At 42.2% G+C, this 23,334-nt stretch overlaps 1 protein-coding gene across 3 annotated transcripts in view; it reads right to left on the bottom strand.

Moving 5' to 3' along the window:
* Nucleotides 1-23,334, bottom strand: part of ZNF532 (zinc finger protein 532) — a 66,239-nt gene that overhangs the window by 15,829 nt on the left and 27,076 nt on the right. For all 3 annotated transcript variants that reach the window (XM_082409332.1, XM_082409331.1, XM_082409330.1), the window contains exons 5-6: nt 16,874-17,036; nt 12,891-13,172 (exon numbers count right to left, since the gene is read on the bottom strand). In XM_082409332.1, the coding sequence (XP_082265458.1) occupies nt 12,891-13,172; nt 16,874-17,036 (445 nt within the window). The remainder of the gene's footprint in view (nt 1-12,890; nt 13,173-16,873; nt 17,037-23,334) is intronic.

Raw genomic sequence — 23,334 nt, 5'->3', positions numbered from 1 at the left:
ATTGAATGCACCCTTCGCTTAGCATTTAATTACGTTAACACCTTGTGACGCTCCTAAGACTCTTGTTTCATACCCAACTCAAACTAGTTTTAGCTTTAAAAGTATTTATCCTTTCTTTTTCTACCCAACTATAAGCATCTATAAGGGCAAGAATTACATTTCACACTTTGTCTGAGCTCCCTCATAGCAAATGCTATGCAATTTGATAAATACTTATAGAATAAAAGAAAGATACATACGGAAGAACAAACATGGTGTAAAGCTAAACACTCCTTAAGTATGAATGAATGGCCTGTTCTAAATAGTTTCAGACCTGTACATTATTCTTATAATACGCAAGTACCCAGAGGCACCAAAGACTTTAAAAACAAAACAGTATAGACTGATAACCTGAACAGGTGAAAACTCTATAGTCTAATATATGCCTCCTGTAAAATAAACTAGCTTTTCTACAGAATAAAAATGTACTAAGATTACATATAAATTATAACTCAATAAGTTGATTATTAAAAAAGAAATTCACTAAAGAAACGTATCATTAGCATATGTATTAAATAAATAAAAGGTATAATTTGCATTGTGAGAATTCTTGAAACTTTTCACCAGGATAAATAAAAATTAATGCTTCATTAAGTATTTAATTCATCTATTCATGTTAGATCTGGATATAGTCAGTATTTGCCCACAAAACTGTAAAGTTTTCACTCTATATGAATATTACCTAGTCACGGATGGTGAATCATAAGAAATAAACCTGCTCACCCAAGCCACCTATGCTCTCTTAGAAAATGGTCTTGTTTGCACATAAGTAGAGTAGCCTTCCTCCGAAATCTGGAATACTGTGGGTCATAAATTCTAGTCTTCTCTGAGAGAATTTAATATCTAGGACACTAGTGAGATTTTCCAGTTTCACTACATCTAAGAATAGACAAACCAAAAGGTATTTAGATGAACACAGCACAGGAAGCTCAAACTTCATACATGTGAAAGCATCAAGAAAAATAATTTTTGAGCACTAAACCATCCAAGCTTCTACAAATTGGAACTGAGTGGTTTTGGGGAAATATATACAGAGTATAAATTTAGACCAGAGGTTGGCAGACTTTTTGTGTAAAGGGCCAGATTGTAAATATTTCAGGCTTTGCAGGCCATAAAGTCTCTGCTGCAACTACTCAACTCTGCCTTGTAGTGCAAAAGCAGCCACAGACAATGACGAATAAATGAGTGGGCGTGGCTGCGTTTCAATAAGTTATTTACAAAAACAGGTGGCTGGCCTGTGAACCAGTTTGCTAACCCAGATTTAGATCCCTTTCTCGTATTCTATAGAAAACAGAGCCAAGTCTCAATCATTCAGAACCAAATCTATTTAACAAAGTAAGTAATCAATCCGGGTAAAAAAAGAAAAAAGTCATAACTATAAAGTGAGGAGAATGGTTTCCTTTCACAGGAAGTGCTTAGAACATGCCCCGCACACCACCAGGATCTAGATCACGGGATGAGCACTGAGTGGGAATCTGTGACCTCTGAGTCACCGTCCAGAGCCATCTACTTTATGATTCTTATCAAGTCAACCACAGCCAAGATGGCCTTGTATTTTCTTTGATGCCCCTACTTTGGGATGTAAAATTATTTTCTGGTTGTTTTGGGCTTCAAGGTAGTATCAGCTTACTGAATCGGGTGCTGAATTCTTTTTTTTTTTTTTAATTTTAATTTTAATTTTTTATTGGGGTATAGTTGCTTTACAATGTTGTGTTAGTTTCTGTTGTACAACGAAGTGAATCAGCTATATGTATACATATATTCCCCCCCTCATGGACTTCCCCCCCGCCCCATCCCACCCATGTAGGTCACCACAGTCAGATGCTAAATTCTTAAAACTTAAAAATCTGGTCTGCCAGTTGGACTCAGGAACGTATTTTCCTAAAGAGATTACAAATGGATGTTGCATTCCTGGGCAAGCACACAAAAGCTTCCTCACATCACACCACAATACCGTACCAATATTCTAAAGCCTCACCACCATTTTCAGATCTGGTTCGATGAAGAAACCCAATCCCAGAGCAAACCTGGACACCTCAGGTCATAAAAGAAAATACTCTCCTCCCCCAGCCTCAGCCCATTGGATCTATACCTACATCTGCCTGCCGCGGATGCCAGGGGCAGGGAGGGGACGCTGGGGCACAGGAAGGGACTGAGGTTTGACAGAGAACAGGGGGTGGGACCCTGGGAGGCTTCAGTCTGGGTCTGGGGCAGTGGAAGCAGAGAGGAGGAAAATTGCTCATTGGTGACAGCGAGGGAAATAAGTCCCCGGCTTCAGGCAATGTTTTTAATAACAAATGTTCTTAGGCCAGCAAGTCCTGGTACATTCACCCAAAGCAGACGGAGATGGCCAAGTCTCGTATTTCTCCCATCTGGCAACAGCACCAGCCCGGCACGCAGGGAGCCTCCACCTCCTAAACCTCGAGAGATAAACAGAGCCCAAGGAGGAAGAGTCTTCCTCGGTCTCCAAAATCACAGCAGCCCTGCTGGGCCGTGCACCGCAGGCACCCGAACGTCTGCGAACACCTCAGTCCCTGCAGGGGCGGGAGGCAGCCCTCTCTGACCAGGTGCTGCCTGCACGCTCTCAGGGCAGAGGACCACCGAGCTGTACTTCAAGTGCAAAGACACGCCGCGCTGCAAGGAACTATATTCAACATCCTGTGATAAACCATAATGGAAAAGAATATGAAAAAGAATGTATACACGTATAACTGAATCACTTGGCTGTTCGACAGAAATTAACACAACGTTGTACATCAACTATACTCCAATACAAAAAACAAAAAAACAAAAAACCGTTGTGCTGGTCGGCAGCACCAGCGCTTTAAGTTCAATGAGTTCACACTGATCCACCCCCTTTTGGCCAGAGGCTTGCACCTGCCAGGCGGCAAGGTAAAAAAATACAGGTGCCATCCACACTTACAAAAAGGAGTGAGAGTAACCAGCCAGAGCCTGGGCCTGGCCACACTGAAGGCCCAGACAGCCTGGTTCTCCAGCACCGCATGGGGCCCAGGGCTCTCTGATTCATTCCACAGTGTTAACTGAGCTCCTACTTTCTACTCACCAGGATCTCCCTGCTCTGTAGCGGGAAGATCACAGTCTGCTGAAGAAGACAAAAAAATAATAAAGAGTGGATGTCCCGTTTACGACTGCAGTGGTCACAGGCAGGCGGAAGAACACAGAGGGGCCCTGCGGGCACAGGGGCACTGCTGCAAGCCATGAGCTGGATCCACCGGGGAGTTAACCAGGCAGTGAGCCAAGGACAGGGATTTCCAGGCAGAGGGAACTGAAGTGGCAAAGACAAGGAAGAGTGTGGTGTGTGTGCAGGGACCGTAAGCAGCTCTTTTTGCTGGAACCACAAGGCCTGGCAGGGCAGGTGTGCAAAGGCCCAGGTGAGACACCAAAGGCTTCAGGATTCCACCTTAGACAAGCCCACAAGGGTCCACCCGGGACAGACAGACAGCATTCCCAAGAGATGCTCTGGCAGTTGTGTGGGGATCTACCACTAAGCTGTGTTATCTGCTGCTGGGTCTGATCTCCTGAGTTCTGATTGCAAGGCAATTGGTTCTGTTGGGGACCCTCTATTGGGACCACTAGCAGCTTCCGCTCTGGCTCCACCAGCCCCTAAATCCTACAAGACTTTCAGAGGCAACCTCACTGACCTGATGACTGAGACTTAACACATTTGTCTACTACTTTGTTATTATGTTTATTGTACATCTTTTTTTTTTTTTTTGGCCATGCTGTGAAGCTTGCGGGATCTCAGTTGCCCGACCATGGATTGAACCCGGGCCACGGCAGTAAAAGCGCCAAGTCCTAACCAATGGACTGCCAGGGAATTCCCTGTACATTTTTCAATTTGGGGTTTTACACTTAATATCCAATGGAATGTGCAGTAACATGCCATGTCCTACAGTGAATCAGAAAACGTTCACTAAAGGAGCTCACAGAGAAAGCCATTCTTATCCTTTAGACCATTTAACTGGGCATATATAAATATATATTTAGGGATTCCCTGGTGGCGCAGTGGTTAAGAATCCGCCTGCTAATGCAGGGGACACGGGTTCGAGCCCTGGTCCGGGAAGATCCCACATGCCGCGAAGCAACTAAGCCTGTGCGCCACAACTACTGAGCCTGCGCTCTAGAGCCCACGTGCTACAACTACTGAAGCCCACGCGCCTAGAGCCCGTGCCCCGCAACAAGAGAAGCCACCGAATGAGAAGCCCGCGCACCACAACGAAATGTAGCCCCCGCTCGCGGCAACTAGAGAAAGCCCTCGCACAGCAATGAAGACCCAACGCAGCCAAAAATAAATAAATAAATTAAACAAATAAATTTATTTTTTAAATAAATAAATTTATTTTAAAAATAAATAAATATATATATATATTTAAAGTCCTTCAACTTTGTTTGCAGAAACCTCTGGTGAGTTTACAGACAAATGTCTCCTAAAATAGCTGCAACGGACATACGAGCAGATATAAATGTTTTACATCTAAGAGCAAATCTTCTGAAGCAACTGAAAAAAAAAATCTCTTCTGGCTATAAACAAAATTTGGAATAATACTTCATAGTCTTATTTGAGTCACATTTTCAAAAGAACTTATTAATCTTTCTTGAAGGTTTTTTTTTTTTTTTCATTTTCTGTCCCTCATAAATTTCAGAAGTGGAAACTGGTCACTCAACTTGTCCTTTCATCTTCTTTGAATTTAGTGCCAAATCTCATAGCTCCTTCTCTACATCTGTAACTGTATTTTGGTTCAGTAAAACAAGGCAGAATTGCCTTGTACCGGGAAGGCAGGGGCTTTCCAAGTTCTTGTTCAGGGTTCAAAAAAAAATAGGTCTGCTAAAATAGTTTCACTGAAATATATTAGAAACTAACATCAAAGAAGTAATTATTAAACTTTTTTTTTTTTGGCTGCACTGGGCGGCTTGCAGGAACTTAGTTCCCTGACCAGGGATTGAACCCAGGCCCTCGGCAGGGAAAGCGCGGAGTCCTAACCACTGGACCGCCAGGGAATTCCCTAAACTTTTTAAGTGGAAGGTAATGCCCAAGATAAAAACCTGCTGCTTTCTACCTATTTTGAAAGATATATTCACTGCTAAATTGAAGTTATTCTCCAGTGCCCACTCCCTGCTAGACATCAGTAAGAAGTGAGTAGTGAATACTCTCAACAACTCACCATGCAGGGTCGACCAACTCCTTTAGAGCAGAACTTCAAGGGACGAATCGAGGGGAGGAGTGTGAGTAAGTGTGACGGTGTCGCAGCTACCCATGGTGGACCCCACCCAGGTCCCACCCGCCTCTCCACGCGCCAACCCCCCAGACCCAGACCATCAGCCGAGACTCTGATCCTGATTCTACCCTCCCGAGAGCCTCTGCCGTAGGTAACTCCTAGCGTCAGGCAGCGGACTCCCGCACGCATTTCTGCAGGTTTCCGAGCTCTCTTTCTGCAGGAAGATCCTCTATCTCCCAGGAAGCCCACTCATGCTACAATCCCCTCAGCCACAAACACAACGCAGGCAGTCTCTAAGAAAGGGGAGCCACCCCAAGCGTCCCGAGACCCCGCAGGAAGACCCGCACAAATGAATTAACGACACCTCCTGTCACTGCGACCACGCCAGGAAAGCCCCGGGTCCCAGCTAAGGAATCTGAGACTGTTACACTCAACCTTCTCCCTAAACCAGAGACACGTGCTCGTTTAAGGATGACATAACCAACTTCAATCAAGACCAAACGCCTGAATTAAAGTGATGATGGATGGAAAGCCACACATTTGCTAACTGTTCCACGTCGGTATTGAAAGATCCAATGAGACGAAAGTAAGCTGTTTCTGGAATATCAAGCTTTCCTGCTCTGCAGACAGCAGCTGCTCGGCATTACTGGGGAGTCTGGCTTGGAATCCTACCCCTGCTGCTTACAAGCTGTAGAGCCTGGGGTGATAAATCAACCTTCCCTAAGGTTCCATTCCTCGCCTGTAAAATGGCATTCGTAACAACGTCCACCTGAGAGCCTGCTTCAAGCACAAGTGCACTACTTATTAAAATGGTGCTCACCACACAGGCAGCAAGTCCTCAACCCCTGTCATCTCGTCACCCCGCCTTCCAAATCAGCACAACTCACCAACATCATCAATAGGTGTGTCTCAATATGCTTTGAACTAAAAACTTTGACATTTTTACATTTAAAGTTTTTAAATCACATAGAAGACTTTTATAAAACCATATAAACTATACTAATAAACTAATAGAATAAATAAAATATACTAAAATGATAATAAATGTATAATTTAAATGATAAATATACATATAATATATATATAAAATATATAATTAAAATATATTCTAAAATTTTACATATTAAATTATAATTAAATTATAAGAATAAATATATTAATAAAATATCAATTTCAGGGGCCAAAGTTAAAAATAAGTCTCCTAAAACCAGCAATGATGTACATTTCTTGCACAAAGCATTAATATACAAACTCTAATTTATGTGACTTTCAACCCTTGGGTTCAAATCTGATGCCAAACATACAATCAAGTGGGAAACCATCCTTCACCAACAACTGACCAGGAGTAGTGCAGAATACACAACTGACTTAAATACACTTCTGAGACCCTGAGCAATCACAAATAAGTTCTAAGCCAAAAAGATAGGAGAAACTGAATTTTTCACCTCTTGCCAGGGTAGTATAATTTTGGCAGAGTTAACATCACCATAGCTAAAAGATTGAGTTTCAGGATAAAAATCTATTCCTCTTCTTACATTCATATTAATTAAAGGCCTTTTCGTATTCCTAAGTAACGCAGGCATAATGACAGCAGGATGAACTCTAAGGCTAAAAGAATGAAAGTGAAACCATCTGGCAATTAACTGCAAACAGTTCATTGCAAACAATATTTTCATATTCTTAACTAATAATCAACATCACAGTAAAGCAGGAAGACAGAAACAAAAAGGAGATGTAACATTTTATTACGTAATTTTCTCTAAAAATGTTTCAGAAAGATTAAGGGAAAAATGTATGCCCTATCATATATTTTATAAGCATGGCTAGGACCCAGGTTGGATGGGTGCTTTAAAAAAATACATACATAAACACACACACAAACGTATACACACACAGGAAACTCACCATCATTTAAAAAGGCAAATGACAGCATGCTCACATCAGTAGCTCTGCTTATCTCCCAGACACTCTCATCGTTTCATTCTCCCATTTTCCGTTTCTGCCATTGCCCCCTTTTCACCTACATCTCTGAGTATGCTGAAAGTGTATTTCACAACAGAAGAGACGAAATCATATCAAGTATTCCAGATCACGCGCAACCAGTACCAAAAAAGGAGGCGATGAGATCTGTGGACTTTTTAAAGGGTTTACAAACTCATTAGAAACAGAAACATTAAGACATCCTGGAATAGTTTCCAATTAGGCATTAAATAGTGAGACTCCAGGCCCAGCTGCTCATCTACTCACTAACATTGAACTTCCCATGAGTTGTGTCACCTGCATTCACCCCCAACAGTGAGCATTAGGTGGAGTCTCGTAAACAAATGCACTTGGGACCAGCCTCCCCTGCACCATAAACCAGCAAAGGTGTGTGCTTCAGTCAGATGAGCGAGGGCCACAGCAGGTCCCTGGTGGTACCAGTGCTCTTGACTCTGCCTACACACCAGAATCACCTGGCTTAAAATGCCAATGCCAGGTCCCACCCCCAGCATCGCCCAGGAAATTGGCCTGGGGAGCACATGGGTGCTGGGATTTTAGTGTTCCAGGTGATTCAAATGTGCGGTCACTCTGTTGGACTCAGTTCCACTGGGGGTCACAATGACTTTGTTCTGCAAGTTCTGCTTCAATTTACAGATTAGATCACCTGTTAGAAGAAATGCTTTTTGCAGATGGATGGAATGACTTTTAGACTGTGATCGCATACAAATGCCTACTTCCTGGTAGCTATGCCACCACTGCATGTATTACTACAGACGCTTTCATTTAATCCCGGTGTGAGTCTGAAAGGCATCCTTTCTATTCCATCCCTTTACAGGTGGTCACTTGGCTGCTGCCTGAATCTACCTGCCCATGACAAGCAGGTAGGTATTTCACCCACAAGGCTCCAGCTCCCCTGTAATTAATCATGCACTGGTCCTTCTATGGAGGATACAGGTATCTAAAGACAGCTATCAAAGGTCCCTCTGACTCCAACTTCTTTTCCTCCTTACATTGTTTCCAGACCCTCACCCTTCCGGTTACCCTCCTAAGTGCTAGTGTCAATACCCACCTTCAGTCAGTGCCATGAGAACCCGGGCACACCACTTCTGATGCCATAGCCACCGCACTGGGCATGGTAAACATTGCCTGGAGTTCCACCCCGCCGCCCCCCAGCCGGGGCACAGTGAAGATTACACTGCCAGTGGGTCTGGTCACATGACCTATCCTGGCCAGTGGTATGTGTTGTATGTCACAGCCAGAATATAAGGGCATGTGATTCTCTAGTCTTTTTTCCCTACTGCAGGGGCTCCTATGTTGAGATGATGGGGCTGAAAGAAACGGTCTTGATCAGAGTCACTGGAAGGAAAGCTGCCCCAGAGAACTGTCACACCTGTAACAAACTCTGCATGGGCAAGAAATAAGACATTTCTCGTACAAATCAATGGGCTCTAGGGGCTCTTACTGCTACCTAAGGTACACCAACGGTTCTCAAAGTGGAGACCTATAAGAAATGCAAATTATCAGGCTCCATCTCAGACCTACTGCATCAGAAACTGTGTGTGGGGGGGGGAGGGGTGGAACCCAGAAATGAAGATTTTAACAAGCCCTCCCCCAGGGGATTCAGATGCACAATCAAGTTTTGAGAACCACTAGCTAGATTACAGTGCCAAATCAAAGGGCATTTGCTTCCTTGATGTGAATGCTATCTCTGCAGCCAAAAGGATGGTGGTCTTAAGATGGGCAAACAAAGGTGGAATGTTTTTTCACGTAAGATAACTAAACCCTATCTTCTCCACATAATATCAGTGTGCTTGATTTTTTAAAACCTAAATGAAAAGTCTGTTTACTTGTTAAGATTCACCTTGTGAAATCCCTCCCAGTTTCTTTCCCTATAGTCAAAAGTCATTGATAGAAATATTGGGTAAAATCTGATCCAAAATGGAAGCTTTCTCTCCAACAGAGCAATGAATCATGAGTCAGCTATAAATTCAAAGTCTCATCTAGGCCCTTTTGTGCGATCCTACACAAAGCAGTACTGAGTGACTCTGTCAAAGGTTGTGCTGAAACCCCATTACTCTCCATCTCTGGTGTTATTCTACCTACCACCAAGTACCCTGGTAAACAAAAGAAAATAAAATTTACCTGGAACTACCTGTAGTTAGGATTCATCACATTCTTTTTCCTGGTGCTCAGAACCAAGCTACTCAACAACCTGTTCTCTGAAATGGTTGGGCTCCGTAAGGCCAGAGAAAGAATACAAACCCAAGTCTGTCAGGCTCTGAAACCCCAGGCTCCTCCGAACTTCTAGACACAGAACTGGACCACATCTATACCCCGAGAGAACCTCAGAAAGTCTCATAAAGTCCATTTTGATGGCATCTGAGTTCCAGAATTCAGTAAATGCAAGTCTGCTTTAGGATCTTTCTATTTAAAAGTTAATAATGGTCCCTTGATGGGTAGGGGTACCTGGCGGCAAATGAGAAAATGGCTACAGTTATCATGGATCACTGAGTAATTCTCAAGATATGAACAAGTACAGACAACTCTCACTTTTTTATTTACTATCAGGTGCCTTAAATTCTAGATTTATTTGATCTGTGAGAATGACCTCAGACACTATCTCATTGAGGGGATCCTAACTTGAGGTCCCTAGGACATCCCTATAGCAACGAAGAAAGTATCTCAGGACGTACGTGAGCCCCTCAAATTGTATATAAAATTCTGTGTATTTGTACATTTATCTGGGAGAAGGCTCATAGCTTGGACGAGATCACTGGATTAATACTACTGACAAGCTCATCCTTCTGATTTTATATTTGAGAATAGTTTAAGTTCCTTGTTGAACAGGCTTAAAGCTTCTGTAAATGATACAAGAAGCTGAAACACTTGATAAGTGGCTGGATTTCAGGGACTGGAATACAGGCAAGAAACCACAGCTGTAGACAGAGATTTGGAAGTTTTCGGCACATATATTGATATATGTGAGAAGCGAAGCTGTGAGGATACCTGAAACTTCCCAGAGAGAGAACTACCAGGAGAAAACGCAGGAGAGAGTGTACTGTTTCACACTTAAGAGGAGAAAATGCTTTTAGGAAGAACTGCCAGTCGGGTGAAATACCGCAGTGGGTCAGGGACGTAAAGACGGAGAAACGACCGCCTGCCTCCAAAAGCAGGGCACGAGGGAGGTGGGTCTGGTGACGGAGCCCGCGGTGGTCAGCTGAGAAGCACAGGGGGTGGAGATGTGCGGACGGCAGGGTGCCTGCTGGCTGTCTGCAGGCAGGAGAAAGAAAAGAAGGGGGCAGGAGATCTGAGGTTTGGGGACAGGAGGGAAGAAGGAAAGAGTGGGAACAGACACAAGGACGTCTGTAGGTGGGGTGTGGAAGCAGAGGGTCCAGTCTGACTCAGCACGGAGAACTCACGCTTTGGTTTCTGACTCAAGTTCAACACTCTTTTCATTTCAAAACAGCTTATAAAGACGTGTCTTTCCTTCCCTCCCCACCTCCCTTTAGTTCTTTCAGGAGGCCCGAGTGAACAGAATTGAAGCTGTAATCTAATCTGATGTGCCTCACTCCAAAAGGCAGAGAGTCTCAACTTCTTCAAAGCTAATCCTAAAATCCTGCTAAGCCAAACATTTGCTCGGTGACGAGCGGTGCCCCGAACGTCAGGGCTCACACCGCGTGCGCGGCGCGCATGCGCACACGGCCGGCTGTGGTCCCGCAGGAAGGTGCGACAGACATTTCATCCCACCAACTCTTTCTCCGAGCTGTCTCTTCATGTTATATTCTAGAACCAATAATTGTCAGACGTGCAAGATAAAGATATTAAAAAAAAAGAAGAAAGTAAATAATTCTGAAAGGTTCCAAGTTGGTTACAGAAATCTCAAATGTATAAGAAATGAACGGTTCGGACTACCAGATAATTATTGCCGTCTGCTCTCATTTCAACATTTGTTAAATCCAGTTTGGGTGCCAAGAAAAGAAGACTTTTCCTAGAATCATCACATTGGGCTCTGAAAGAACTACAGGTCGTGTATTTATATAGTAGGTTTATCAAGTATTGCTGCAAAAGAACTACCCAATATTTAGCACGAATATTCTAAGATGCTACAGCCCATGAGGGGAGCCTAAGGCTGAGACAGTTAAATGAGCGATGTGCTTGCTACTAAAGCCATTTATATTCTATAAATAACTAATTCTTATATGAGAAGATACTGAATTAAGGGTAGCTAGACAAAATATAATAAAAAAACATCTTTTTGCCATCTGTGATCACTGTGATCAATGCTCAAAGGCAAGTTTACATTGTTTGGATGGCAGGAAGGTCAAACATGCCAGCTTCATGAGTACCTCAAATAAACAGCATAAATGAGAATACAAAGTAATGCTTTTAATTAATTTGTAAATGCTATAGGAACAGACTTTTCAAGGACCTAGTATATATTAATCACAAACCAATTCTTATGCACTTTTTACACAGGTTCCCCAAGAATAACTATTTGGTTTTATTGGCTTAAATTAAAGCAATAAGATGGTTTCTTTAAAAGTACAGTGTATCTGAACCAAAAGTAGGACAAGCTGGTATTAGGTGCCTTGGGATGTGAAACAAAAATACAGCACTGATGACGTGTTCCCATCTAAAAAATTCAACCTGAATCTAATCCAATTTCTAGGAATTATGGGATAAAGAGAAACAATGTCAAAAGGAAGCAATTACCTAAGTCCAGGAATGTGGGGGACAATCTACAGGACAGATAACCCAATTTTTCCAACAAATACAGCACGTTAAAAAATAAAATGAAATGGAAGGAGGAATGCTAGAGAATAAGAGATTTAAGTTATACAACAACCAAAGGCAAAGCAGACTCTTTGGATCCTAACTGGAACAAACCAACTTTGAAACAATGAGAGTTATATTAAAAAATAATCTTACTAGTTTTATTAAGTCTAATAATGGGCATTAAAAATAATCCGTAATGGTTAGAGATGTACACTTATTATTTTAAAAAGAAAAAATATGCACACTCAGATTTTTCAGAGATTTTAAGTTACAGAGCTTCTCCTGGATGGTTTATGGGTGAGGTCCTTCTCCTATCACCAAACTCAGGAGAGAATCACAGAAGTCAGACAAATGTTACAAACAGTTTTCAAAACACCCACTTTCTTTCTCTCCTCCTTTCTCCTTTGTCATAGAGCTAACAGGCAAATTCAAATGTTTTTAACTTTGGTTTATCATGGTTCTCCGTTTCCTCAGCTATAAACACGGGTGTGGTAGATAACTCCCTGCTGGCCTCGGGGAGCACAAGTGAAGGCGTTATCAGCAAAATCACACAACAAGATTCTAAGGACTTGGAGAGTCTTTCTTAAAAATTCTTTTGGCCACAGCACCTGGCATGTGGGATCTTAGCTCCCCTATCAGGGATCGAACCCGTGCCCCCTGCAATGGAAGTGCGAAGTCTTAACCACTGGAACACCAGGGAAATCCCAGAGAGTCCATTTTATAGATTAAGAAACTGAGGCTCAGAGATAATGAGTGATTTTCGAGGTCATCCTACTAATTACCAGCAGAGCCAAGCAAGCACCCACGTCTTGGAGTGTCCTCCTTACACTGACAGGGAGGATTTCACTAGTCACTTACCTTCCCATGCTCCTTCCTCACGTGGGAAATGTAAACATCTCTTTGCGTGAATAACCGGTCACACTCCCAACACGTCCACCCAGGACTGGCCACTTTCTTGGGTTCCAAAGATTTTTTCACGGGTGATGGGGATTTCTTTTCCAATTTCTCTTTCCCGTTCACGGATCTGGTGTCCTCTTTGTTTTGATTTGCTGAATTTTGAGTTGTAGGCTTAATGCTCAAAGGCAAGTTTATACCCAAGTTTGGAGGCCCTTCAATACTTTTCAATGTTCCATGCATAGACTATGTTATAAAAAGAAAAGAAATATCTTTCACAAGTCACACCACTAAAAGAAAGCACATGTGGACTATCTTACTACATTATAGACATTTCAGTACAATTTTATTTTCACTCAGAAATATTTCTTAATACAGCAAGATGAAAATCTAAGCAAAATATACACATAAAAAGAAATAAAGGAGTATTAACTTTTATAGTTGCTCTAAGTTATGCATTTCTTGTTCCAAATAATTTTTTAAAGCTTATTTGCTTGTGCCATTTTAAAATTTGAAAAGAAAGACTTCTGTATTGAGTCCAAATCATTCCTGGCACTCTGTCATCCCCCAATGTACCAGAGTGAGTCCCCTCTACCACAGACCACTTCTGGGGAAGAACATTTTACTTTCACATCTACTCAGAAATGTTTAAATAGTCTAATATACTGGTAGGGTTTCAAAACCCTTAGCTAACCAACTTTAACAAACACCTGAGACCAATGTGTTAATAGCAAACCTTTCTCCCTCCCTTGAATGTCTTTCACATTCTTGAAATACTTCTCACAGTTTGGGTTTTTGCTGGGGGGATTTTGGGTAATTTTAATCTCTCTACCCCTATCCCAATCCATCGCTTCTTACTGATAGCACCCAGACATGTGAACTATACACAGTAGCTGCTCAAAAAGCCTTTCTAAATTGCCTGTTTATTATCATTAACATAGTAGCCTCCATAGCCTCAACTTAAACTCACAGGATTTCAAATTCCACTGGCGTAAAACTAGTGCAATTTGATCCTGAAGACCTCACTTTGGTTTCTGTTTTGTTTGTGTTCTAGAAGCCTGGAGTCCAAAAAAAGCAAGCAAGCAAATATGTCTGTGCCTCAATTTACAAGTTATCTTTGGATGGGGCCGTCTCTTATCAGTATCCTCTGAGTTCTTGAATCTTCAGAAAGACAGCAGGACGCGTCCTAACTCGTGTTAGCAGGGCTAGTGCCCTGGGCCACAGAGACTCACACCGCACAGACCTCAGCTCCCTACTCTGAGTGTTCAGTAAGAAGCTGTTCCTTTGGCGAACTCACCAGCATACTTTCTCAAAGCAGGCTCTTCTCTAAACTGTACCAAGAATTAACCAACCTTCTTCAATACTGTCTCACCCCAGAGGGAAAAATGGGGCTTCTATAATTTCCTCATGAGCAGAGGTTATATATAGGTCTCCCCAGACAATCGTTAAACTGGGCTGTGAAAAGGGCCTGGGCTGAATGTCTAATGTGCCTTTGCAAAGAGAAAATCTGGGGAGAGATGTCATCTCTTGACACCAAAAACTGTGCATTTGCTTCTTTTCCACCATGCAGTGCAGAGGCCTCTGTGTTTAAAATGGTCCTTTTCAAAACAGAAGCCAAATTTTTACATTTTTAACCATTTAAAACCCAAAGAAAACAAACCCCAAATCTTCTGATATACTTTTCATAAGGTTCTAGGCAAATGCACTTTTACTAACTAAAAAGTTGAAGAGAGGGTAAAATATCAAAGTATTCTAAGATAGCCTTATGCTATAGAAACTCCAGAAAAGCAGCAAAAAGTTCTGCTGTGACCACAGAGCAATGGAATGTGTGCAGAAATGAGAATTTCTGATTTACTCCTTTTGTTTTTATATTTTAAGTAAAAATAAAATTATTTTTTAAGGATGAATGTCTTTTTTTAATAAAAGAAATACAACTTAATTCTTCTGGAATTAATGCTTCCTTAGCTCCTGCAACAATAAAAAACCTGAATGACCATAACTTGAAGGTTTACTTTAAATGCAGATGCCAACACGGAGCACAGGGGTCCCACACAGCGAATACATCCACACTGTGGTGGAACCAAGAAATGATACAAATTGGATTAAACTGGGCAAATAAAAATCTACCTCTAAATAAATATGTATGTAGAGAAATACGGTTCCTGGGCTCCTTTCTCTTAATTTCTTCCTCATGAAAAACTGAACAGTGCTGGTATTAGACAATGTAAATAAATTCACAAGCTAGATATATACATACATTTAAAAAAAAAAAAAAAACAGGGTGCCCCTGAAACTATCTTTATTCTTACCCAGCCCCAAACACATAAAGGCAGGATAATATTTTTGAACATATAGAACATACTTGAAATCAGAACATAAGAGAGCATTCCCACTGTTTTTGTATCATGGAGTCTCGTGGAGGTTCGGATGAATAAAAACAATTCTCTCATCCTTGTGGCCACAGGGTTTTACCAGTCTTCTTCAGTCTCTATTTCTTGGAACCCTGTATTCCTCCAAATTCACTATTAACACAAGGAAGACCCTAACCACAAAGTCGGATGACCCCACTTCCAGATGTTACATGAGTTCCAGAAAGCAAATACCTTTTAAAAGCCTCTTAAGAAGCAACTTTTCTTCTTTTCCTCGCACCCCACCCAACCCGCATATCGTACATTTAAAATATCTGGGTCTAATTCCAATGTCCCTGCGTTTTTATTAGCAGTATGTAGTTTTTCCTCATCATTCATTAAATATTTATTGTCAAGATAATTTTGTAATTTTAGTAAGAATCTTTAAAACATCTTAAGAGGATTTTATTGTACTTAAAGTGAGAATGATGAAACACTTCTCCTATGCATTTTATTCGCCCTAGTAATGCCACGCCATCACTACCTTCACCTGGCTTCTAGTGAGTGGCCTCTCTGAGAGGTTTTAAGCCCTTTGCAGTAGGCAGTTATGCTCTGTGAGCTCATATACACTCAACACGGGAACTTTCAAGAATTAAGAGTCCGTTCATTTAACTAACATGAGGTTAGAATAATTTAGAGACTTGGTTTGCTCTTTAAACTGACCTTTTCTGTATAATACATTTAAAAACAGAAAAACTAAGAGAAAGAGAGATTGAGTTCATGATAATATTGGGTTTGTTGTTTCTCTTTTTAAAAAGAAGTCACTTTAATCTCTGAGAGCCGATGGATATTATCTCCTGATGACACAGGAATCAAACTGCTTAACCTCTCACAGTGGACAGTTAAGAGGCGAGGACTAAGCTCTGTCCTTAGTGAGCTTAAAAGGCTATAAAGAGATTTAGGTGCCCCTTTTGGGGACTGGAGAGTGGGTCGTCCAAACTGGACATTTATTCGTTTCATTAACTGAACACCCAGCAGGTGCCAGATACTGTGCTGTATCCTGGACATTTCACTGTCAGTTTACATGCAAACTTGATTTAAAAAGAAAAAAGACTACAAGATCCAGGGCATCAATTATAATGCAAACTTAACTGCTTAAGTAATTTCAAGGGAAAACCTTCATTTTTCTAAACACACCAATATTTATACAAATTAACATAATTCATCAGAGTCCCTGTCTATTTCTAAAGCCTACATAACACCAAGTTCTCAAAAAAGTAAACTTCACAGCCTTCATTTTCACATATAGGGGGGAAAAAAACCCTAAAGCTTGATTATTCTTTTAAAGTCAGGGCATGCATTTGTTACTTTGCTTTGATTTTTCATGGTATGCAGACCAGGGCTCGGGAATAAAAAGCATCCCTCAGTTAAGTGAACTCGTGACGACAGCATGTTGTAAATTGCTCATTACCAACGACCGGCGTCCATCCCTTCCTTCGACAGAGCACATGCTTTACCGTAATCTGCAGCTCAGCCTTGATTTATGACCAATGAATGGATCTGCGGTTCATTTAAAGGACATAAGAGATGCGCACACACCTTGATATGGTCCATCATGAGTTGCTTCTGTGCATATAAGAGAGAACAGTCTGGACACTTGAAAACAGACACCTTCTGGTTTTCGATGTGTTGGTCAAAGTGGCGATACAGCAGGGTTTGCAGGGTAAATACAGTGTCACACATGGAACACTTATATATTATTCTAAAACAGAAGAGGTGCAGGGAAATGTCAGTCAGCCCTCATCTCTCAGGCCAAAGGAACCACTACTTCACATCCAAGAATTCAGGAGGCAGAAGCAGCAAGAACAAACACACACAATAAAAAGAATAGAGCAGTTTAGCTTTGAAACAAACTTTCGAAGGCAGAGGGCATCACTGGAGTGCAGCTCAATTTAACATTTTGGGTATAGAGGCACGGGACCACATTTGCTTAAAAATCATTCTACTACTCACAGAGCTACAACTGACACATTTTTACAAGGTCTTCACTTGTGAGCTACTTTAACACAGAGCAAAAGCAACCTTGATTTTTTTTTTTTTTAATATTTTTTAAAGATCAGACAAGGAACACAGCCTGATGGTGGTACCCTAACTTGAGAGAGAATTTGACTGATGAACTAAGCAGGCCCACACATCTTGGATGCCTGAACACATTGTTACTTGTTGCAAGTTTTCTTTCAGAGTTAGTAGTAATTTTACACTTGAATGTCACTATTTCTGTACCTGTTCTTAACAATGAAAGCCCTGCACCAGGAAGCAATTATGCATGAAAATAAAGACGCATAAAAGGAAATCCACAAATCAAATGTTGCTTCAACACCTGAATGTCTACTGTGCTCTAAATGGTTTAAACCACTCCCTGTCCCCTACAAACCATTTCCCTACCTAACATAACCATTTCCCTCCTTATGATAATTCAGCAGCTCTGAACCTTCTGGACATAATTCCTTTATCCATCCACACTTTCCTCTGGCCCTCAGGAGAGAGTCCTCTGGGAGAGAGTCCTCCCCGCTCCCAACCTTTGCCCCCAGGGATTTGCTGGGTCACTGGTGAGCGCATCTGCCCACAGGTCACCCTTTCCCAATAGGGTCGTCCTGGGCCTTAAGGGAGGCCCTAGGGACACCTGTGTTTCCTCTGAAGAACCAGGAGCACCAGAACAAAGAATCCCAAAGGGCAGCTTAGGAAAATGGCAGAGAAACACTGACCAAAGGTGCGAGCCACATAAGAAAAAGCTGAGGTTTTGTTTGCTATTTCCACAGAAAAGTTAAAAAAAAAGGAATGGCTTTCTTCTTGAAACCACTTGTCTCCTCGTAGGGTCTTCTTAAGAGAGCACTTCTCACGTACCTTTGGACCTCACTCTGTATTTCTATACCCCAAAATTATAGATTTAACTTTTTTTTCTCTTTTTCCACATGAAATTTATAAATTTAATTGGCGTGAGTGACATGCTTTTAGAAGGTCCTGACATGCCAGTTACCCTGGCACAGAGCACAAGCACCCTTGATGGGAGAAAGGGGGGATTTTTTTAAGATCAGACAAGGTTTACAGGATTTCATCATTCAGCCCAAAGGTGGTACATTAATGATGTGTCACCATTAAGTCTACCAGGTGCGACAAAGATGTGCATTTCCTCACTGTCTGAAATAGCTTAGAGCTGGAAATAACCCAAACGTCCAGTAATGTAAGTAGTTAAATAAGAGCAATAATGTATGAATTTTTAAAAATTATGATGTGGACATATACCAATGACATGGAATGATCTTCATGCAAATTAAAAAACGTAACAAGACAGTATGTGGGATACGATCACATTTGTTTAAAGGGTATAGAAAAGAAACAGATGGCATATAACTATCATCATCTCTGCTGGATGGTAATTTTTTATTGTTTTGCTTGCTTATATTTCCTGATTTTTCTGTAATTAGTAGAATAGCCTCAAGAAAAGTACTAAGACTTACTAGTTGGGCTAAGTATTTTCTCAGGACTCTATTCTTACACTTTCAGAAATAACTCTTTCATGAAAAATGGCACGGCTTGTTTTAGTCATGCTACATTCCTTTCAGGTTTTGTTTGTTTTGCTTTGTTGCCTTCTACTGAACTGCAGAGAAAGTATAAAACAGGACATAATCTATTTACTTCAGCATTTTTCTGAGGAACAGGTTTTTGGTGTAATACTGGAATACACCCTACAAACCACGAACAAATACCTAGGGGAAGGGACGTCCCTGGTGGTCCAGTGGTTAAGAATCCGCCTTCCAATGCAGGGGACGCAGGTTCGACCCCTGGTCCGGGAACTAAGATCCCACATGCCGCGGAGCAGCTAAGCCCTCGCGCTGCAATGAAGAGCCCGCGTGCCGCAACAAAAGACCCTCATGCCGCAAGGAAGATCCCACGTGCCTCAACTAAGACCCGATGCAGCCAAATAAAAAAATTAAAAAAAATAAAAAATTAGCTATCCTTTAAATAAAAAAACCAGGGGGAAATGGTGACCTGACAGTGCAGAAATCTAGCCGCTGCCAACCGGACTAGATGATGGAGGGTAACATCCCTAGAAGGGCAGGTAGGCGGTGAGCATCCTCGATGGGATGTGATGAGGAGATTCCTGCCAGAGTACGTATCCTGCGTCCAACTATGAGAAAGCGGGGACGGGCCGGGAAGGAGGGTCATCCTCAGAACACAAGACCGGTATCGTCTGCTGGATGAGAGGGGGAAAGACTGAGCAACTGCTCCAGATGGAAGCACGCTGATGGGACAGGACAATTAAATGCAAAATGTGCTCCTGGACTGGATTTTGTACCAGAAAGAAAGAAAAAAGAAAAAAGACAATATCTCAACAACTGGAGAAATTTTCATGGGATCTATGAACTGGATGGTAATGTGATCCATGCTGGTTCCTGGCTGGGAGGCTAGATGGTGGTAATAATGTACATGAGTGTCCTTTTGGGGAGGAGAGGCAGAACACACTCATATATTTATGTCATGAGGCCCCATTATTCCTAAATAGGAGAAAGAGAGGGAGAGATACAGAAAGAAGAAAATGAAAGGATGAAGCGAATGTCAGAAATACTAACAACTGGGGGATATGGGTGAAGGGGACACACGAGTTCTCCACAGTGTTCTTCCAACTTTTCTGTAGGATAGAAACGATTAAAAAATTAAAAACTGGTGCTAATGTCAAAAAAGAAAAGTCCAAATAAGGGTACCACGAACTTCACAGACATAGTGATAGACCATGACCACAGAGCAGACTCTCCAACTATTGCTACAGTGCAGGAAAGAACCACAGGGAGACGGGCACGCAGAGAGGAGGGAGGGCTTTTGTTCAAGACAAGGAGACCAAGACTTCCCTGGTGGCGCAGTGGTTGAGAATCTGCCTGCCGAGGCAGGGGACGCGGGTTCGAGCCCTGGTCCGGGAAGATCCCACATGCTGTGGGGCAACTAGGCCCGTGTGCCACAACGACTGAGCCTGCACTCTAGAGCCTGCGAGCCACAACTGCTGAGCCCGCGCACCTAGAGCCTGTGCTCCGCAACAAGAGAAGCCACCACGATGAGAAGCCCGTGCACCACAACGAAGAGTAGCTCCCGCTCGACGCAACCAGAGAAAGCCCGCGCACAGCAACGAAGACCCAACACAGCCAAAAATAAATAAATAAGTAAATAAATTTATTAAAAAAAAAAAAAAAAGACAGGGAGATCAGTGCGCACAAAGGCGGAGTCTACACGGGCACAGCATGCTGGGGACAGTGTGGCTGGACGCAGTGGAGGTACTTTGAAAGCTGAACCTAAAAGTTTGACTTGACCCAACTGCAAGACTGAGTGAACAGCAGGATAACTGGCCTAGAACAAAGGAGGGAGGAGGCGGCTGAAAAAAACCTGCAGGGGCGGGGAGGCAGGGGATGGAAGGCAGGGGAAGGAAAACAAGAGGTGGGAAAGAAAAAGTAAATCCAAAAACCCACCCTCAGTCAGGACAGAGTGCTACCCTTGAAACAAACGTAAAAACACATGAGTAAAGGATTCTAAGCTCAGAATTGCTGCCAACTGCCTCCATCACCACTGAGTGAGTACAGCCAGGTACAAGGCACCGTCCGAGTGGGACACGTCCCCACACCTCCATTAGGTGAATCTGCACCACTGCCCCCTCACAGATGGGACACGGGCTCAGAGATTAGAGAATCTGCTTGATGCTGTGTAAATCCCAGGGCCGTGCTTTAAATTCAGCTTCGTCTGAATCAAAGTCCTCCACCACACCGCTACTGTAGTTTTGTACTGTTTTATTTCTTAGGAACTTGCTCCAAAACTCTGTCTTTTGGGACTTCCCTGGTGGCGCAGTGGTTAAGACTCTGCACTCCCAAAGCAGGGGGCCCGGGTTGGATCCCTGGTCAGGGAACTAGATCCCACGTGCCGCAACTAAGAGTTCGCATGCCACAACTGAGGAGCCCGCGTGCCACAACTAAGGAGCTGGTGAGCCGCAACTAAGGAGCCTGCCCAGCGCAACCAAATAAATAAATAAATAAATAAATAAATAAATAAATATTTTTTTTAAAAAAGGAAAGAAAGAAAAGAAAAGAAACTGAGACATAAAAAATTAAACAACTTGCCAGTAAATGGCAGAGCGAATAATCTGGATTCAGGGCCCATATTCAACCACATAGCAATCAGCTGAGCACTAATGATAGGAGACCCAGGACTGCCATGGATGAGGGCACTCAGATTCTTTAAAAAAACAAAACAAAACAAAAAAAGAACAACTCCGTCTCATACAATTCTTCACTTTGAAGTCCTCATTGCTCTATTTATAGACATTTAGAAGAGGCAAATAGAAGGGAGGGAAAAGCAGCCAAAGAAACAGCTGGTTAATCAGACGTCAAGGAAGATATAAAAACAGTCACAAGACTGTATCACCATAAAATCTAGTAGTGGACATTCAAAATGATCTTAAATTACCCAGAAAAGATTAAAGGGTATTCAAAGTTCCCTTTGACACAGCAGGGAAACATGCCTGACCACACACTGGAAAACAAGAAACAAAGCACTGGAATGGTACCTGCACATAATAATCACTACATAAACATCTGTGAAATAAAAATCTTATGTTGTGCTTTTCAAGTTGAGGTGCTGGGACTGCAGGTCTTCATGGGTATATTTTCAGACTGCCATATATTCTCTAATGAAAATGGGAGGTGGGATTTTTATATTGATCTTTAAAAATTAACGTAAATCATCTGCATAATTTTGAGTCATTTGCATAAAACCACCTGTTAACCAAAGACTGCTGGGAGATTTCATGCCTGACATTCTACCGGCGTGGGAGCTACTTATTTATGTGGCGCTAACTTTAACAGAACAGAGATCTAACGTCAAACGAAAGCTTCTGGGTCAAATGTAGGCCGACCAGCTTCCAGCATGGCACAGGAAGCCAGGCTTTATAGGAGTGTGCATAGGGAAAGGTGGCACCTGTAGTACAGGGTGACAATCACAGGGCCCGAGGAGCAGCACCTGCTGCTGCAGTGAGGACTTGACTCATTTCCCTGAATTAATGCTGTTAACTGTGTTCACTGGTCTGGGAGTTTTGTTGTATTTCACCTGTAAATTTGTTTTAGTTTTTTTGTTTTTGTTTTTTTTTAATTCATTAATTTATTTTTATGGCTGTGTTGGGTCTTCGTTTCTGTGCGAGGGCTTTCTCTAGTTGTGGCGAGCGGGGGCCACTCTTCATCGCGGTGCATGGGCCGCCCACTATCGCGGCCTCTCTTGTTGCGGAGCACAGGCTCCAGACGCACAGGCTCAGTAGTTGTGGCTCACGGGCCCAGCTGCTCCGCAGCATGTGGGATCTTCCCAGACCAGGGCTCGAACCCGTGTCCCCCACACTGGCAGGCGGATTCCCAACCACTGTGCCACCAGGGAAGCCCTGTTTTAGTTTTATAGTTTAAAACTCAATCATTAATGACTATCTTTGGGCTTGCACTTGTTAAAAAAACCATTGTAGTAGAGAAAAGTTTTTAAGAAAATACTGGAATGATTATTTTCCTATACATTACTCAAATTTGAGGAATATTGTTTTAGTTTACTTTAATCGTTTGCTGTGCTGTATTCCCAGGTAACAACTACTGTTCCAGATTTCATGCACATTCCAGTGAATAAAGTTTTATTTACTTGAATAAAAAAACCAAGTCAAAAACTATATTCACCGGGGGGTTGGGGTGGGGAGAGTAGGGGGTAGGGCAGACTATGCTAGTGTCCAAAAGGCTGATGACCAGGAACACTGAAGGCTGTTTAACTGATGTTTCACTAATGTCTGTCTTCGGAGTCAAGACACCAAGTCGTATGTGGATCCCCTAATTTGTAATGTGTTTCATTTTGAAGATCTACAAAGATCAGAATGAAGGTCCTATTAGAATAAAATTCCATTTTCTCATAGTTTTTTAGTAAACAGAGTCACTTCTATCATGTTTAGCCAATGACATGTCCCCCAAACTAAATGCTACATTAAAGCCAGACATACA

This window comes from Balaenoptera borealis (genome assembly GCF_965194805.1).
Source record: "Balaenoptera borealis genome assembly, contig: HAP1_SCAFFOLD_1819, whole genome shotgun sequence".
NCBI classification, from domain to species: Eukaryota; Metazoa; Chordata; class Mammalia; order Artiodactyla; family Balaenopteridae; genus Balaenoptera; species Balaenoptera borealis.
The sequence above is the reverse complement of the archived record's forward strand: the minus strand, read 5'-3'. Positions and strand labels throughout refer to the sequence as shown.